This window comes from Tenrec ecaudatus, chromosome 14 (assembly GCF_050624435.1).
Source record: "Tenrec ecaudatus isolate mTenEca1 chromosome 14, mTenEca1.hap1, whole genome shotgun sequence".
In the NCBI taxonomy this organism is placed as follows: domain Eukaryota; kingdom Metazoa; phylum Chordata; class Mammalia; order Afrosoricida; family Tenrecidae; genus Tenrec; species Tenrec ecaudatus.
Genome location: NC_134543.1, coordinates 110,960,904 through 110,981,318, shown reverse-complemented (window position 1 = coordinate 110,981,318; position 20,415 = coordinate 110,960,904). Strand labels below are relative to the sequence as shown.

At 38.5% G+C, this 20,415-nt stretch overlaps 1 protein-coding gene across 1 annotated transcript in view; it reads left to right on the top strand.

The window, feature by feature from the left end:
* The window catches only part of FAM227B (family with sequence similarity 227 member B), a 57,165-nt gene extending 44,255 nt beyond the window's left edge, over window positions 1-12,910 (top strand). Inside the window, exon 10 of the mRNA XM_075531293.1 lies at window positions 11,959-12,910. Within this exon, the coding sequence (XP_075387408.1) occupies window positions 11,959-12,104 (146 nt within the window). The 3' untranslated portion in view covers window positions 12,105-12,910. The remainder of the gene's footprint in view (window positions 1-11,958) is intronic.
* The last annotated feature ends 7,505 nt before the right edge of the window (window positions 12,911-20,415 follow it).

The following is a 20,415-nucleotide window of genomic DNA, read 5'->3' as shown; positions in this document are numbered from 1 at the left end:
TGATTTTGTCATTTAAGTGACGGTCATTCTTTGGGTACTGAAAACTTTTAGATTCAACCTGGTTTTTTTTTCTTTTTAAAACAGAAAGGAATGTCAGTATGTTGCTTTACAAACTGCCCTGTTAATGTCTATGTTTTAAAATAATGGATTTCTTCTGAAAAAGTTTAACCAAAATAAATATATAATTGTAATTATAGAAAACGGAATTGCCAAAAGGAAAAAAAAGGCATGTCATACATATCTTCTACATTTGGAAGATTTTTAGTTTAAGATAAATATGTGTATGTGTTTATAACAAATCTTATTAAATGCAGATCCTAGAGCTAATTGAGCTTCTCACAGTATACAAGGTGGTACCACCACGCCCCCCCCCAAAAAAACCAGAATTTTTTTCCCCAAAGCTATGTAAATTTTTTTTGACCAAACAGCCTATCACCTTCAAAGTAAGCTCCATTATACATTTGTCAAATCTGCGATTCTATTCTTGGAAACAGTTTTTAAATTCATCTATTTGGATGGCTGACAGCACCTCATTGTTTTCTTCACCTCTTTTATGTCGTCAACTTGCTTTCCTTTCATGTCCCTCTGCATTCACAGAAACAAAAAGAAGCTACAAGGAGCAAGGTCATGTCAGATATGGGGCAAAAGAGGCGTGCTGGTTTGGTGCCTATAATTGGCACACTGAGATGGCTGCATGAGCGGGTGCGTTGTCATGGTGACAAACCAGTCCCCCTATCTGCCAATAAATGAAGCCTCTCCCCTCCAGCCCCACTTCGCGCACAGTTACACAATCTGTTTAGAACCTCCAAATAGAAAGCTTGATCAACAGTCTGACCTGGTGGAGTGAACTCCAAATGCACTACCTGAGGGCATTTTCATCCATTCGGACATCCACAATGAGGTTTGTCATCAAACAACATTTCGCCTTGTTTGCAATGAGAACACCACTCATCCACTTGAGTTTTCCCCACAGCCCTGTCCTTGTAAGCTGTGTTCAACATCACTATAGTTTCTGCACCATTTTTCTGGAGCAGGAAATGGAATTTCCCAGCCCCATGCTGTTCTCTTACATCAGCCATCACAAAAAACAAGTTTCGAGCGAAACTGCTTTTATGAAAAATTTCACAGTGACCAGAGAGAACTTTCCCAGGGAATGAAACTGGTTGCCTTAACTCAGAGCGAGTTGCTGAATGCTTGATTACTGGGAATTATGCATAGTACTGTGAAAGCTCCGCTAGGCAGAGCTTAGTCCCATTTTGGCGGGGAGGGGTACCGTACCCCCTTGTGTACAATAAATCATTAAACAAAGGGAAAAAATTTTAATCATCAAGTGTGTTGGAGACGGGAGTGGTAGGATGGAAATGCTGAAAGAGTGAAACTCTATAGTATAGCATTGAGCTAGAGTTGGACGTTGTTTTTCTCATTTAAGAGTCCGTTCCAACTCATTGGAACCCTGGAGGATAGCTGGAGTAGTACTGCCCCAAGGTTTTCTCTATGAAGGCAGGTCACCCGGTGTTTCTCCCATGGAGCCACTGCCCGTATTTAAACTGCCGACCTTTTGCTTAGCAGCGGCTCATTTAACCATACTACTACCAGGCCTTCTTGAGAGATTTATACTTAGGTTTAACTTGAAAGCACAATGAGAATGCAGGGGTGGGGAATGGGCAATAGGGAGGGTAAGAGGATTTCGGAGTAAATAGCAAAGGCAAGAGGGGAGAAGGGGTACTAGAACTGATCCTGATCCCACAACTCATTTTAAAGGCAATTTAACCATGAGGGGCAGGAAGGATGCTCTAAGATAGATGTGGTGCTGATCGTACCCTTGGTAGACTGAACAATTGAAGTATTCGATTGTATGACATTTAAATTATGTGTCAATAAAAATGTTGAAAAAATAACAAAGTATAATGATAAGTTAGACTAAGTTTACTAAGTTATATGAGTGTCTTGTCCATGGAATGGCCTACCTAACAATTTTTCAAAGAATATTAATTATATTAGCTCAAACATAATGACAATTGGAAGGATGGTACAGAACCAAGCACTGTCAGAGGTGACTCAATGACACCTAACAATAAAACGAATTATGTTAGCATGCTCTATCAGAAGCTAGTGAGTATTTTAAGTAGTTCTTCATCTGAATCCTTTAGTATACATGTTGACTTTGGAATATTCTATGTCAATTCTTAATAGCAAAATCATTTCTATAATAAAACAGTGCACATTTAAAAGCAGGAGCCTTTGAAGGACAAAGACTAGAAAACAACCATGAGGGAACATCTCTCTCTCTCTCTCTCTCTCTCCTCTCTCTCCTCTCTCTCTCTCTCTCTCTCTCTCTCTCTCTCTCTCTCTCTCTCTCTCTCTCTCTCTCCCTCTCCCTCTCCCTCTCTCTCTCTCAAACACATATGCATACACATATGTGCACACACACCAACACTAGCATATACACAAAATATAACTAATTCAGATATAACAAACAAAAAATGAATAAGCTCAGCATTCATAAAGAAGACACTATGAGAAAAAGTATGACGAAAAGCAGAAAACTATGCTGCAGACTATAGGTAATTTTCATATTTGTTGAGAGGTCTAGATCCAAGTTAAATTTTGTGCAGATGTAGATCCAATTGACCACCATTGACTGAAGAAACTGACACAGTGGCTGCAACAGTGGGCTCAAACGTAACACTTGGGAGGACGGTGAGGATCCGGCAGTGTTTCACTTTGTGGTGCACGGGCTTGCTATGAGTTGGAATCGACTTGATGCCATCTAACAACAATAACAATATTCTTTCCCCATTGTATGAACTTAACACCCTAGGCAAAAATCGATTGACTATTGATGTATGTCTTTTTTTCTGGACTTTATTGTAATTTCTAGATTCTATTCCATTGTTGTTTGCGTCTATCGTTACACCAGCACTAGGTAGTTGCGAGGAGCACTGGTGGTGTATGGGATTATAGGTTGGGCTAACAACCTCAAGATCTGCATTTAAACCCATGGGAGAAAGAGGAGGTTTTCTGCACCTTTAAATATTTACAGCTCTGCAGACTCACGGGGACAGTTCTACTCTGTCATATAGGGTTGCTATGAGTCAGAATTGACTAGCTATCAGTGAGTGGGAGAGTTTTAATTACTTTATGGTATCCTTTGAAATTTGGAATGCAATACCTCCAACTTTGGTCCTTTGTTCTTTTAAAATATAGTTTTGGCTATGTTTTGTCCCTTGCAATCTCAGATAGTTTTAGAAACATCAGTTTCTACGAAGAGGCAGCTACAAAACACATGTGAGTAGAGATAAAGACTGCCTTCACCAGTCTCCCAGGCAATGAGGCAGTGGCCTGCCAAATCCTCATGGTCCATATATCATCCCCATACATAACCCCTTTTTGTACATCTTAAAAACCATTTTGACAGAGAGAACCTAACATCAGCTGGGGTCAGTTTCTCATGTTGGGGGGTGGGGGGGGGAGAAGACCACTCAGCTCATGACATAGAACATTGTTCCACAACAACCCAAATCAGCAGGTGCTCCTGCACGGGGGCTCAGGGAACCTCAGTGGAAATCTAGAGATGGGTGTGCTAGTCTGGGTTGATGAGAGAAACAATTCATAGACACTCATATATATGTAAGAAAGAACTTTATATCGAAGAGCATGAAGAAAACATCCCCGCCCAGTCCAGATCAAGTCCCTACATCCAGTGTTACCCCACGTGTCAATACTAGTCCATAAATTTCTCTTTAGACTCAGACAGCCACGCAATGACCCAAATGCAGGAAGACCACAGGCCAGTGGGTGGAAAGTCTTGTAGATCCAATGGCGGTGGAAGCATTTCAGCGCTGGCGTGGTTCTCCACATGGCTGCTCCAGCTCCAGGGCTCTGGCTCTATCAGTGTGGCTCCCTGTGGTTTGTCATCAGGAATGGCTCGCAGGGAGACTGTGTCTATCTGGCCTCCAGTCAGCTGTTTATCTCTATAGTGCCTCCAAATGAGGTCATCATGCTGTGATCTGATTGACAGACTAGACTCCACCCCTTTGCAAGTTGACGGGAGATTATGTAACTGCCACAATGGGGGAGACATGTCTCCAAGAAGGTGATTCTACTGTAGTGATGGGGAAACCAGGTGGGACAACCTGCCCCTGGGGAAAAAGCTCAACATTATTTTTATAGACCACCACACTGGGAGAATATGCCCAATATTGTAGTCCTAATCGAGCACTTTTAACTGAGTTTCTCGTCAGTCCTTGGTGATCCAGGCCAGGAGTTATAAATTGAGATTCTGTCCTTTCTAATACAAAACATCTTTCATAGGACACATCAGAAGGATATGATTTAGAAACCCCATTAAGCAAACTGGACTTAACTTTAAACATTTTGATGTTTTTATTTAGTAAAACTTTCTATGATTTGGTAGTCACATTTTTTACTTATATTTAATGAAGGTTCATTTTTTTAGAAATACAAATTGAAAAATTCCCTTCATTTTCTTAAATCTCTATGTCAACCTTACAAGTCTTATAATTTTAGTAATATAGTTTGTGTATTTTTACAAGAATTAAAAGAAAGCTTCCCTTCATTGTATTTTTACTAATGTTCCATTAATTTTTGAATTTAAAAGATTATCCTAAACAGGTATTTTTAAAAATAATGTTTTGTAATGTCATCAAATAGGCTTCACACAGTGCAAGAAAGAATACACTGACTTCAGTATACATGAATACAAATATTTAAATTGAAGCACATATGCACAGGGCATCTGAAAGCTGCGGGACAGCACCAAACAGTTTCACATACATATATGTCATTGGACCTAAAAGAAGAAAGAGAAAGTAGAGGGCAGAGGATAAAGTTGAAGACAAAGTTGCCAAAATTTTCCAAAATAGAGACAGGATTATTATTTTTAATTGTCTAGGAACAACTACAGATCTATGTTTTAAAAATACTCATTACCCTTTATCCATAGTCACATGCACAAATAACTGAAATGGATTATAGTTATAAGTATAAAATCTAAAACTACAAAGTTTTATGAGAAAACATTGAAAGAAATTTTCGGGACCTTAGGGTAGGCAAAATTTCTCAGAACATGTCGCTGGAAGCATAATGCATAAAAGAAAAGTCTTGATAAATTGTACTTCATCAAAATAAGCAAATTCTACTCCTCAAAAGACTATTTAAAGAATTATTAGCCACAGACAGGAAGAAAATATTCACAAATATTCTAAAGTTTTTGTATCCAGAATGTATGAGCTCAAACTTCAGTCAAAAGAAAATAATCATTCCAATAATAAAGGAAAAAAATATTTGAAGAAGTACTTCATCAAAAAGAATATATATAATCTAGTATTGCATTTATAAATTCTGAAATAACTATAATAATTCAGGAAGATTGAGACTACTTTCTGAATAACTGACAGAGCAAGCAAGCAAAAGGAAAATAAACAAAAAGCTCAAGAAGAGAATAGAATTAGAATTAAATATGATTAACAAAAATAAAGCAGTGAATAGGTAAAGAACACCACCAATAAAAACATGTATTCATTTGAAGCACACAGCAAATATTTCCAAAATGTTTCCATTTATTCAGCCAAAAATAGAATCTACAAACATTTCAAAAGATTTAAATCATATAGAGTATGCTCTCTCAGCACAATACAATGAGTTACAAGTCATGACAAAAGCAAATAAACACAATAGAAAAGTCTTCACATATTTTGGAAATAAGCAATACAAGGGTAAATCAAAAAGTATTACTACTGGGGCTCCAGTTCACACATACATGGTGTGGTAGTTATATAATTGTCAATTTAAAGATTAAGCATGTAAAGGCGGAGTCTAGCCTGTCAATCAGCCAATGAGGCCTCTGTGTGGGCATAGCCTTCCCCTAAAGACTCTGGGAGTTCTGATATTTCCTCCTTGGAAGTGGGAGACTCTCTGCTCACACCCTGGGAGACATAGCATCTGACAAGACACATGGACCCACCCTGATGCAGACCTGGGTGCTGGAGAAGCCATGCAAAGACCCCTGCAAGCACTGAGATGTTTCCAATGCCACTGGACCCAAAGACTTTCTACCCACTGGCCTGTGATCTTCTACATTCAGTGTCACTGTATGTGTTTCGTGAGTCTGAAGAGGACTTTATAGATTGATATTGGACAGATGGGCTAATATCTACTTATATGCTTGATCTGGACTGGGCTGGGGTGTTTTCTCAATGTTCAATTGCTCTTGTCTATAAATCTCTTTCTTATACACATATGTGTGTCTATGGATTTGTTTCTCTAGTCCACCCAGATGAACACACATAGGTTTATTATAAATAAGATATGTTTAAAATGTGCCTGTGTTTGCTGGAGTGCTGCAGACAGGTTCTCTCATTTGTCTTTGCAATACATTTATTACCAAGTACAAAATGCAATACATTTGTCTTAGTCTTGGTGTGGTGTCCTCAAAGCAGGACCAATGCAAACACGCCTTCTGCTGGACCAGTTACAGTCAAGACAGAGAGGTCAGTTCAGGGTACAGTGACCATTGACTGGAGGGTTGCAAAGACGTAATCTTGATAGATTTTCTCAAAGGACGCAGGACAATCTTGAGGGCTAATTATGAAGACATTTTAAGAAAATTAAAAATTGCTTTGGGAAAAAATGTCCAGGAAAGGTGTGCCGAGTGAGTCTTTTAATCATAAAAACGCAAGTGCCCGTTATTTGAGGGCATCAAGGGCTATGCTGTGCGAATTTCATTGGGGAACATTACCCTACCCAGCCTTCAACGCCAGTCTTGCTACTTCTGAGTTCTTTCCATCCCCCAAACTCATGGATCATTGAAAAGGGAGATGATTTGAATCTCTCAGCAATGTTAAGACTGACACTTGACATAGCAGAAATGGAAGAGCGCAGAGTTCTATAGGGAAGGGTTAGAGTGCTGAAAACACACCTTCAGACTCGTTTAGATAGAGGAAATGTCAAGAAGGAATAGCTTCACTTTTTGGTAATTTTAATAGAAGTCTCTGTGATTTTGTAGCAATATTGCCCCTTCTTCATACAGTCAACCCAGTGATCAATGAAGAAAACATAAAGGAAATTAAAAAAAATAATTTTGAACTGGCAAAAAACCCACTAACATACAGAAATATGTGATGTACATTAGGTTAGGCTGGGTGATTTTGAGAGTGTTATTGGTGGCCCTGAATGTATCATTTTATAAAATATTAAATAATAAAGAAATGCCCTCCATCCTTCTGATTTTTATGCCTATATTCTCTCTATGATGTTCAAAAAGAGAAGCTAGAGGAAAATGAGAGATGGAAATAATAAAATAATAGTTCAAGAAAAAAATTTTCCCAAGGATTGAAAGACTTTAGTTTCTAAAGTGAAAGGGGTAATCTGGTGTTTTGGAGTATCAAGATATAACCACATAAGAATACATTATTGTGAAATCTCAGAATTCTAAAAGCAAAGAGAAAAGCTTTCGTAGAGCAGAAGGATACCGAAACATGATGGTGTCAGCCTTCTCACCTTTAACTCTGAAAGCTAAAAGACAAAGGAACAGTGTCCTTGAAATATAACTAAGAACCTGACACCACATATATTTTTATAGATACAAGTCATAAAAAAGCTACCTTGCATATATCCTTTCTTATGGAGGTATTGGAAGAGATACAACAACAAAATAAAGAGTAATTTAAGGAAAAGGACAAGATGAGATCCAAGAAATTGAGGCTGCAGCTGAAGGAAAAACTGAATTCCCCCAATTAGTGAAGAGAGTTCCTAAGAGGACAGGTATTACTCAAGTCTAATTACAAACGTGTTCATATTGAAGCACATACGACTATGAGCGATGTGTCTTCGAGAATATTAAATCGAAAGAGTGTCTAGAGAATTTGAATATATTCAAAAGCAACTTAGACAATTGGGAGGTGGAGAGGAATTTGGAGCTGACTGATACATTTACATAAAATAAGCAAGCAAAAAAATCACACAGTTACTCATTTTGGAGGCAATTTTTCTAAAGAAAGCAATGTTTATCACACAGCTTAACTGTGAACAGAATGTGCTAGTCCACGGGTAAATATGAAGAAAGATCTAATGTGAGCAATGAAACGCATTCAATTCAGGTTTTACCATACGACTTTTACGATGACGTGGAGAGAAATGTAGTTTGTGGTGACAGTGATAGAGCACAGAAGACGGCTAAACTGATGTCTTCCACAGTGCACACCAGTAGACACTGCCTGAAGTTGAAATATAAAGAAGTTGCAGTACCACCCGTTTAGGGAGGGGGAAGACGTGGATATGAAGTAAGCTGGTTGTTTCTGGGAAGCAGTATATAGTGTTGAACATACATGAGTATAATAATATTTGACTTTTTATAAATGTGTATAAATTTAATAAAATAATAGAAAATTTAAAATATATGTAATTTACCAGGTAACTTCAAAGATAATTATATAGTTTAATTCCATTAATTGTCATTTGCTTCTAACTCCTTGTGGTGAGGTGAAATTACTTACTATGGCTCTACTATCTGTGTCTTTGTAACTCCCACCAAATGATTGGATAGAACCATGCAAATAAAGTGTGTAAAACACTAATAGGTGATTGGTCAGTTTTGCTATTCCACTTGATTTATGAGTGAGCCATCTCAAAAGCAGGAAGAAAGAGAATTCCATGACTATTAAGAAAGAAGAGGCATCACCGAGTTTGTGTGAGATCTCTGCCTGAGAAAACAGAAACTGAAGCATTGAGACCATGAGACAGAACAGAGGAAACTTATGGGGACCATGAGGCAGAGTAGTGAGCTTTCTGGCCCATGTAACAAGGCAGAGACCAAGAGATTATGTGGCTGAAAAGCTATGTTAGGCCAGATTGACTAGAGAAACAAAGCCAGGGACACGCATACATGTATAAGAAAGAGCTTTATATTAAGAAGTAATTTTATATCATGAAAGCATCTAGGCCTAGTCTACCTTAAATCTAAGTCTGGTATTAGTTCATGGGCCCTCTTCAGATTCATGTAGCCAGATGCAGGGAGGCAGCATGCAGGAAGAGCACAGACCCATGGTTATAGTTGTGTCGATCCAAGGTCAGTGGACACATGGCAGCCTCTGGCAGCTCTCGGGGTCAGTGACAGTCTCAGCAAGCAGGAAGGCAAGGGGCAGAGAGAGGGGGGTTGTCAGGATCTCCCTTACAAGAAGGCAGCACTGTCAAGGAGAGGTGGGATTCCACCCTACACTTTTAAACAGCTTCAAGATGACATCAAATTATCTAACTACTACAGAGGCCAAGGACCAGAGGGAGCCATGGCCGCTAGCATGGTTGAGAAGAGACATTGCAGACAAAAGAATTGTATCCTTAACATTTTGTAACCTGTTAGCTACCCAAATAAGCCCCCTTTTATGGCTATTGTCTTTGAGTTCTGTGTGATAATAGCAATGAATTATTGAACGCAGCAGAGAATGAAAGGTACTTTAGGAAGGATGATTGGTGTTAGGATAGCATCAAGAAGGTGCAAGGGTTGAGGCATGTCTGACCTCCGCATCATGGGACTTGACCTTAGGCTGATGTGAAGTGCTAATCTTTTTATACATATGCCATTTCTTTACCTTTGTAGTGTTAAAAAATTTCTTAGGAAAACTTTTAATATATCCTTTCAAGTTTTAGAAAACCTTTGAAAACTAAAAATATAGAACATATTTCATTTGAAGGTTGTGGTTTGTGTTAATGCTATTTTTGGAACAATCAATGTTTAGTAACTAGTTAATTTTTTAATTTGTAATTAATATTGTAAAGTAGTCAAAGCTCAGCCATGAGTTGAAAAAGTAGCAACAGGGAAAGTAACGTGTACTAGGACAAATGGTTTCACATCTGCCTCTAGAGTAGGAAGGGACAATGTTGAATGGAATGTCATTGTCCCTTATGTGTAGGATATAATACATAGGGAGTGTTTGTGGAATGAAGTGATGCTATTCCTCTTTATATAAAAGGGTTAAATAGGATGTATTCCAAAGTGTAACTGAAGCACTCAAAAGAATCCAACTGAAGGCTTCGGCATATTTTCTTCTGTTAATTATCTGTATCTAAAAATTCAAATTTAATCGTCCCAAATACAAAATAATCACCATTGAATGAACATGCCACTGAGAAAATGAATTAAATTTATTAATATATGTATGTATAGTTCTAGTTATGTGATAACATTAGCTCAAAATTACACTACCACCTATTGAACACGTTAACATACATTATCTTAATCTTCAGAAGAACCCTATGACATATACAAAGGAATCTATGTTACTTTCATTTCTATTGCTGCCTGGTTAAATCTAATCATACATACCTTAAAAGTAGCATTTTCTTTTAAAATTAAATTTACATTTATTAATTTTTGTTTACTATCTTGTACCCCTCTAACAAAACTGCCACAAGGGAATGGCTTTAACAATGGCAAATTTATCTTCTCACAGAAATCAGATTCTGGCAACAGCTAGGAGAATTTCCTTGTCTCCTTTCGACGTCTGTAGGCTCAACATTTCTTGGAGATCTCCTTGTGTCTTGGGAGCAGTCTTCCCGCTGGGTATAGGAGATTCTCAGCCCAGGGATTCCTAAGGACGTGCTCTGCTCCTGGCTCATTTCTTGGTAGCATTGATGTCTAATGGTGCAGCAGGTTCCTTGGTTCAGACCCACCAGCTACTCTCCAGGAGAAAGTTGAGACTGTCTGCTGTCATGGAGACTGATAGTCTTAGAACCCCTCTGTAGCTATCCTATCCTGCTCTAAAGGGTCACTTTGCATTGGATTTGACTCCGTGGCAGTGGATTTGCTCTGGTTGCTTGAGGTCTTTCTCCTCTCTGCTCTCTTCTCTCTTTGTTTATTCCTTGTGCGATGAAAGGGGTTAGTCAAACAAGGGTGTGACCCCTAAGTAAGGGTGCAGCTTGAATATGGGTATGACTTGGATCACACTCTTGTAAGGCTGTGACTCAAGACACCTGTGTGTGTGTGTGTGTGTGTGTGCGTGCGTGTGTGTGTGTGTGTAGGGGAACCTTGCTTCATTAACATTCGAGGTTAGAATTTACAACACGTGGCAAATGAAAGCAGATCACAAACTGGAGGACAACCACACAATACTGGGAAGCATAGCTTCGCTTGGCTGGCCCATATTTGCGGATGACATAATTAAATCAATGAAAAGTACTCGAATTTGTTTATAAATATTATTCTAAAAAGCAATGATCACCTACATTCATAGGCAGCCATGTTATTATTTAGGCAATAGCTGTGCATATACACAACAAAACCACACACAAAAAATAAAGTTCTTCACATAGGTGCCTTTCTATGTAAATAAATACTTAAAAGATCATTTTTAATACCTCCTTCATATTCCAGTGTATGGATTTGCTGTTGTGGGATACTTCAATCCTGTTCTAGTTTTTGCATTTAACTTTATGTCCATTTATAAACTTGGCTTAAGAACCCTGGTGGTGTGGTGGTTACATGTTGGGTTGCAATCCTCATGATGAGCAGTTCAAAGCCGCCAGCACCTCCAGGAGAAAGACTGGGCTTTCTACTTTGGTCAGCAGTCATAGTTTTGAAAAACCACAGGGGTTCACTATGAGTCAGCATTGACTCAAGGGCAGTGAGTTTGGTATTTGGGGTATTTCTTTTTGAAAAAACATAACTTTGTCTTGTACTGAGATCTTCTGGCCATAATTATAAAAGTACCTAAGAGTATGAGTCAGCGATGCTATCAAGTTTTAGCTCCTTTCTGGGTCATTTTTTTGCATTACAAGACATTAATATCTCCGTATCAGAGTTCCCTTCTTTGAAACTTTAGGCTGCCAATACTCACAGTACTTTTGTTAAGTAAAAATGAATACGAGTAACAGAAATTCTTGGACAAAAAACATTTTCAAAATAGTCATTTCTTTTACTAACTGTACATTTTATAATAATAGGTTTAAAACCTCAAAAAGGATTCTGGAAAAAATGGAAACTGAAAAGACTCACAACAACAACTATACATGGTAGCATGAAAACCCATGACAAATCTGTACGGGAAAGGATTACAAGCAGTCACGAACGCATAATGGCGAGTAAGTAAAGTTGCTGTAAACTGCACGATGGAATCGATAAATCAGGTATATTAGGTTATTTATTAGGTCAGAATGTTCTTCAGTAGAGGATTGTGTTAGTCCGGGTAGACTAGAGAAACAAATTCATGGACACTCATATGTCTATAAGAGAGAGCTTTATATGCAAGAGCAATTGAACATTGAGAAAACATCCCAGCCCAGTCCAGATCAAGTCCATGAGTCCAATATTAGTCTATATGCCCGATACTGATCTATAAAGCCCTCTTCAGACTAACAAAACAGATGCAATGACACCGAATGCAGGACGATCACAGTGGGTAGAAAGTCTTTGGATCCAGTGGCATAGTAAGCATCTCCATGCTGGCAGGGGTCTCCATGTGGCTTCTCCAGGTCCAGGGTTCTGGCTGCATCAGGGTAGGTCCAAGTGGCTTCTTTCCTCGGGGATGTCTCAAAGGGAGTGAGCCTTGTCAGTAGAGAGTCTCCAAGGAAGTGTCTTGAGAGTCTCTCCTGCCTCCGAGGAGGAAAAACTAGATTTCCCAGAATTCTCAGGAGAAAGCCATGTCCACACAGAGGCCTCATTGGCTATGATCCAATTGACAGACTAGACTCCACCCCATTCACTCTTAATTCTCTCAAGTCTCAAATTGACACCAGGTTATGTAACTACTACAAGGATGTTACCATTTTATTTTTAGATCGGTGCCAGAGTAGTTTGAACATTGCTTATATTTCATTTTTTATTATAAAAATGTGATGTACTCAAATCCTTTTCCCATTTGTCTGTGATATTTTAAAGTTATATTTTTAGGAAATTTTAGCTCTTCGGTTACAGTATGTTTTTTTTTCTTATTTTGACCTGTTTTTTTCTCATTTTAGCCCATTGCTAATGGTTAATAATGTGTTTCATTTTGATAAAACTTAGAATGTGTTTAGTAAATTTATGTTTTCTTAATGTAAGATTATAAAAAATATCTACCTATATTTTTTCCCAGTAATTTTTATTCCCATGTTTTATTTAACTTTTTTAATCTATGTATTTGGAAATCATTTTGTTATAAAGAATTGTATTCCAATAGTATGTTTTATCTCTATAAAATTCACTACTCACATCAAATAATCGACTCACAGATTATTTGAAAAAACATAGTATTTGGATATGTTTTTTATTATCTTCAGTTGCCTTGAGTTGCATGCCAAATCATCCACCAGGACCAAATTTGTTAGTTGCTCTCCATTGCTGAGCTTCAGGTGGCTGTCGTAGTTGTTAGGTGCCATGGCGTTGAGCCAACTCACAGCACCGCACAGGAGAAAACACTGCCCTGTGCTGAGCCAGCCTCAAGCTCTTTCCTAGGTTTAAGCTCATTGCTGCAGCTGCTGGGCAAGATTCCTTGGCCCTTTGCCTCCTTTTTGCTGCCTACTGTCCTCTCCCAGAGGCTAGTCTCACGTGACACTGTGTCCAGAGTATGTGAGACAGTCCCATCATTCTTGCTGCTAAGGAGCGTTCCAGTTGTGCTTCCTCCAAGACAGACTTGCTTGTCCTTCTGGCAGTCCGTGGTACTTTCAAAAGTTTCCCCTTATGCCATCATTCAAATGCATCAATTCTTCTTTGGTCTACTTTATTTAACATCTAACTTTCACATGCATGAGGTGATTGAACTAAATACCATGACTTGGGTCAGGCACACAGTAGTCTTTAAAAAAGGATATCCTTACTTTTCACATTTTTTTTTTGAGATGCAAAAGCGGCAAAAGGAGTTTATTAGCTAGCTCGAGCTAGGGCTTCCTCCTTCCTCTGCCCAGCGTAGCGGGGATGCAGCGTCCAAAGGGAATCGGCCACTTTTCAAGGTTTTAAAGAAGTCTTGTGCAGCAGATTTACGACCAGCACTATATTGCTTGATTCCTTGACTGGTGCCCCCACAAACCTTGACTGCAAATCCAAGCAAAATGAAATCCTTGACAACTTCATTTTTTTTCTCTGCCTAACACGATGTTAGGCAGATCCAGTTGTGAGGGTTTGTTTGTCTTGACATTGAGTTGCAAGCCATCCAGAAGGCTGCGGTCCTTCATCTTCATCAGCACATGCTTCACGTCCTCCTCACTTTCAGCAAGGAAAGCTGAGTCTTCTGGAGATCTCGGGTTGGTAATAAGCCTCCCTCCAAACCTGATGCCGCATTCTTCTTCCTATAATCTACCTCTGGTTAATTTGTTCAGCATATAGATTGAGTGAGTACCGTGAGAGACCACAACCATGACACGCACCTTTCCTGATTTTAAACCATGCAGGATGGTTTTGTTTAAACAGCTGCCTCTTGGTCCATGTGCAGGTTCCACATGAGCACAATAAAATGTTCTGGAATTTCCAGTCTCTCAGTGTTAGCCATCGTTGTGATCCACACAGTGGAATTGCCTTGGCGTCGTCGAAAAAACACAAGTAAACATCTTTCAGGTATTCCCTGCTTTCAGCCAAGATAAATCTGATATCAGCAATGATATCGCTCAAGCCAGGTCTTCTTGTGAAGCCAGCTTGAATTGCCAGCAGTTCCCAGTTGATTCCCAGATGCAATAATTATTGAATTGTCTTCAGTGAAATTTTATTTGCGTGTGATAATAGTGGTGTTTGGTATTTACCACATTATATGTTTGTATTATTAATGGATGTTTGTAGCTATTTTTGTCTTATTTTGTCTTATTTTTGTCTTATTTTGTCTTATTTTGTCTTATTAATGGATGTTTGTAGCTATTTTTGTCTTATTTTGTCTTATTTTGATCAGCAAATAAAGATTCCAAAAGGTTTATTTATTTATTTCATCCACATTATCATGGTAGTCTTCACCATGGGCTCCTTTCTCTGGAATAGGCAACAAGATTGATCGCTATCGTTCAGCTGACCAGACAACTATCTTCCAGATTTCTTGGCATAAACAAGTATTGCCAGCACATCATCGGCTTGTTGAAACATTTCAATGGGTATTCCATCAATTCCTGGTGCCTTGTTTTTGGCTAACGCCTTCAGTGTGGCTTGGAGTTCAATTTTTAAATTATTAATTGGGAATTAATATATATCATACCATTCCATGATATGTACATATACAGGGATGTGTACATATCCAGCAGAATGGTACATGTGCTACCACAATCAGTTTCCAAACATTTCTTATCTACATTGACTCCTTGATATCTTCTCCCTTCCCTCCTGCCACCACTGTACCCACCTCCCCGCAAATCCTTATTCTATTTGCTATCTCTATAGGTTGATCAATCTTGGGTTTCATATACAGGTAAATGAAAAAAAAAACCATATAACACAACTTCAAGAGAGTGACCCCCAAATGACCTAACTACTCTTAAATACCCCTAATATGTATAAAGAAACACCAAAAAAAACCCCAAAAAACAATGCAAACCAAAAATACAGAAAATGTTGGAAACCAGATCAGTTCCAGCGTGCATCAAAGGTGGGGTCTGCTGACAAAGTTTTAACTAAAATTTCAGGTCAAATTTATGCCTTTGATTTTCAGTACTCGACTCTCTAATGCACTCTGTTTAGTAAGCCCTTTGTCCTATTCCTCAATTGTGGATAGAAGGAGTTAACTGGAATCCTTAAACAGCATCTCTCCCTGCTCGGGTGCTACCTCTTGGAATGGCTGGATGTTGACTGGATCTTTTTGGTGCAGTGTTGTTGTGCATTCTCCATCTTCTTTTAATGCTTCCTGAAACACTGAGTATTTTCCCTGTGCAGTTCCTCGTCATCGCTCCTCCAGGCTTGGGTTTTTCCTCTGTGCTTTTAGCTTGCGGTATGCGGAGCATGTTCTTCCGGTGGGCCCTCTGACTCCAAGTCTTTGAACATTTTGTTATGATACTTTATTTTATCTTTTGGAGTTCCCCTTTTCATTTTCTATCCATCTTTTTCACTTCATAATTCCTTCCATTTGCTTTCGTTACTCTACATTCAGAGCAAGCATCAGTCTCTCCTGACATCCACTTTGACATGTTTTCTCTTGGTTGTCTGTTTAATGATTTTGCTTCCTGCTCATGTAATGTCCTTGATGCCACTCCACAGTCAGTCAGTTCTTGTGTTATTAGTGTTCAGTGTGTTACATCTACTCTTGACACGTCCTCCAAATTCAGACGGGATATATTCAACGTAATATTTTGTCTGTTGTGGATGGACTTGTTTAAATTTTGTTCAATTTCTGCCTGCATTTACATATGAGTAATTGATGAACTTTTCCACAGTAAGCCCTGGCCTAATTTTTTTTCTGGGGGGGTTTTCTTAGGTTTTATTTTTTTTAACAATTTATTGGGGTTCATACAATTCTTATCACAGTTCATACATATACATACATCAATTGTATAAAGCACATCTGTACAGTCTTTGCCCTAATCATTTTTTCTCCTCTTTTCTTTTTTTACATTTTATTAGGGACTCATACAACTCTTATCACAATCCATACATATACATACATCAATTGTATAAAGCACATCTGCACATTCCCTGCCCCAATCACTCTCAAAGCACCTGCTCTCCACTTAAGCCCTCTGCATCAGGTCCTCTTTTTTTCCCCCTTCCTTCCACGCTCCCCCTTCCCTCATGAGCCCTTGATAATCCACAGATTGTTATTTTGTCATATCTTGCCCTATCCGGAGTCTCCCTTCCCCCCCTTCGCTGCTGTCCATCTCCCAGGGAGGAGGTCACATGTGGATCCTTTAAATCAGTTCCCCCTTTCCAACCCACTCACCCTCCACTCTCCCAGCATCGCCCCTCACACCCCTGGTCCTGAAGGTATCATCCACCCTGGGTTCCCTGTGCCTCCAGCCCCCATGTGCACCAGTGTACAGCCTCTGCCCTGTCCAGCCTCATTTGTCTGCTGATATCGAGCTTCTCTTTCTCCTCTTCCCACCCACGTAGTCAAGTTGATTCCTTTATGTTCCATCCGGCGAAGTCCACGTGGAAAGTCACATTTGTGCTGTTGAAAAAAAGGGTATTTACAATGATGACGTCTTTATTCCTACAGAATTCTGTCTTGTAATCTCCAGCTTTATTTCTATCCCCAAGGCCATTATTCCTTCCTCTTTGTTTCCATCTTTTGCATTCCAAATGCCAATAATTATGACCCTATCTTAATTGTATGTTTGACCAATTTCAGACCGAAGAAGTTGGTAGAATTCTTCAGCTTCTTCATCACTAACTTCAGTGGTTGGTACATAAATTTGAACAAATATTTGTAGTAACTGAGGTTCTTTGTAGGTTTATAGACATTATCCCATCTCAGACACCATTGTACTTTAAGACAGATCTTGAAAGGTTCTTTTTGACAACGAATGTGACACCATGCCTCTTGAATTGTTGTATTCCCAGCATAGTAAACCACATGACTGTCAGATTTAAAGTGGACAACGCCAGTCTCTTTCAGCTCACTATAGGCTTAGGATTGAATTTTATACGTACCATCATTTTTGATGACTTCCAATTTTCCTTAAGTCATACTTAACATAGTCCATGTTCTAATTATTAATGGATGTTTCCAGCTATTCTCAGTTTGAGTCATGCTTCATTAGCAAATAAGAGCTCCGAAACCTCTGCTGCATCCACAACGTGGCCGTGGACTTTTCGGTGAAGAGAAAGCCCTTCCTCGTCTTGGTTTGAATGCCTTTCGACCTGGGGAGTTCATCTTTTGGCACCAAACCAACAATATTCCAGAACTATTCATAAGATTCTCAGTGACAAGCGCCTCAGAAGCAGACAGCCTCTTTCTTCTTTGTAGTCTGTTCTTGGTCTGGAAGCACACTCAAACCTGTTCGCCTTGGTGGCCCTGCTGGCATTTAAAATATGGGTGACGTAGCTTCTAGTATCACAGCAACATGCAAGCCACCCAGCCTGACAAACTGGCAGACAAGAGACGGAATACGTTTCCTAAGACAAGTTTCTTTCCCTCTTTCTTATGCTGCAGTATTTAACATAGGTCTGGTGCTTAGGCTACATTTCTGACCAGTTAAGTCAGAATCTCTGGCAGGGGACATGAAGCTCAGATTATTGGACTTTTACACACGTTTTATATTTTTCTGTAATCATTATAAAATGTTCCTTTGTGTCTCTGATAATTCCTTTTTGAGTTCTGTTTGGTCTGATATTATGATGACAATTTCAGCTTTGTTGCTCTTGCTTTCCCATCAATTTCCTTACAACCTGGTGGTGTTTCCGTGTTGTAAGTATACTTCTTGTAAAACCCTATCACTGGGTCTCTTTTCTTTAAAACAGTCTGAGAATTTTATGTGAATTTGAACACTTATTTCATTCATCATTAATGTAATGGTTGGTATGATTTAATTTATTTCTACCATATTCCTATTTGTTTTTAATTGTTTCTTTTTTTTAAATCACTTTATTGGGGTGTGTACAACTCTTATCACAATCCATCCATCCATCCATTGCGTCAAGCACATTTGTACATTTGTTGTCATCATCATTTTTATTTATTTCTTGTTTTCTAGTCTCCTTTCCTAACTTGCTTTATTTAATCAAATATATTGAATCTTCTCTTCTAATTCCTTTATTGGCTATTTATGTATACCTCTATATTTTGGAGGGTTGTTATATAGTGGGTTTTAAAAAATGTATTCTTTAATGATTGATGCCCTACTTAAAGTTTGTATTATCCTAGTTCATTTGCCTCTCCCCCTCTCCCACCCTTGCCGTCTATGCTATAAGAGCTCTGGTGGCCTAGTGGGTTGTGCGTTGGGCTGCTAACCATGAAGGATGTAGTTCAAAACCACCAGCTACTCTATGGAAGAAAGAGGAGGATTTCTACTTTCATAAAAATTGATGGTCTCAGAAATCTACAGAGACAGTTCTACCTTGGTCTACAGAGTCACGGTGAGTTGTATTAGACTCAATGGCAATGAGGATGAGACTGTGCTATTACTATATGTGTGTGTGTGTGTATACATGTATACTGATTATAATTTTTCTTCAAGTAACTACATGTTTTAGTCAATTTTATTGAAGTCTGATTGATGGACGATAAACTCCATATATTTGAAACATAACATCATGTAAGTTTCAGCAACTGTCAAGAAGGGAATGTATTCCCCATGCCTTTTGTAATTCTTTCCTCTTGTCTCACCGCCATCTTCAATAAACCAGTGATTTACTTTTTGTCCATAAGGGTTAATTTGTATTTTCTAGAATTTTATGTCTCGACATAAGCAGCCCTATGGGACCAGGTGGAACTGCCCATGTTTGCTCCTGAAGCTCCCACTCTTTATGTGAGTAGAAAGCACAGTCTTTCTCCCATAGAGCACCTGATAGCTGTCGTCTGCTGACCTGGCAGTTAACAGTCCAGCGCACATCCTCTGTGCCAATTAGAAATGACAAAAAAAAATTAATAAACACTTGACCAAAAATGATATACAGATGGCAGATAAGCACATTAGCAAGGCTCACCATCAGTGTTCATTAGAGAAGTTCACACAAAACCCTAACTGGATAAATTTAAAAGATCATACCAAGTGTTAGTGAGGATATGGAGTAACTAAACCTCATATAACTGGTAGAAATGTCAAACCATGCCCCTCGTTTGGGAACCTTCCTGCACTTGGATTTGCCCATTCCTACAACTGCGTAGACCATGTTCTTGATATAAATTTATATAGAGAGATATAGGTATATACATAAATATAATATTTATACTTCCATACACATATGTGTATGTGACTAGTTTAGCTTTTCTAGAAAATCAGCTTAATATATACCTAACAAAGACCACAGTCTTCTACCTCATGCTTTAGGGCTATGAAAGACTTGCCATTCGATGAGGTTCACTAAACTGATGAGTTTAATTAAAGGGCTTTTAATTAGATTGTCAACTAAATGCAGTTTGCTTTTGCAAGTAAGAGTCTATCTACAGATGTGCATGGATGTACCCAAAACTCTTCCTATGTGCTTTCTCACAAAGAAGTGATAGATGTTTATTATCAAAAATTTTGCTATTACAGTTTTCAGATATATTATCAATTTTTTTAGAAATGGTGGTGACACACTTTTTTTAACCTATATTCATTCCACCATTTTACGTATGAGCCTTGCTTTAGGTGTTTTATTATTATATGTTATTCATAGTTTCAGAAAAGAATAATATCTCTCATATTAAATATATATTTCTACAGTTAAATTATGTACAACTGCATAACATTATTTCTCATGAGTATTGAATATTATTAATATCTCACACAAGTCAAACTGCTGTAGATGATTAAAAAATGGTTGTAGCAGTATGTTGACGGGATCTGCTAGACAGTAAAGCTGAATTCAGAAGAGGA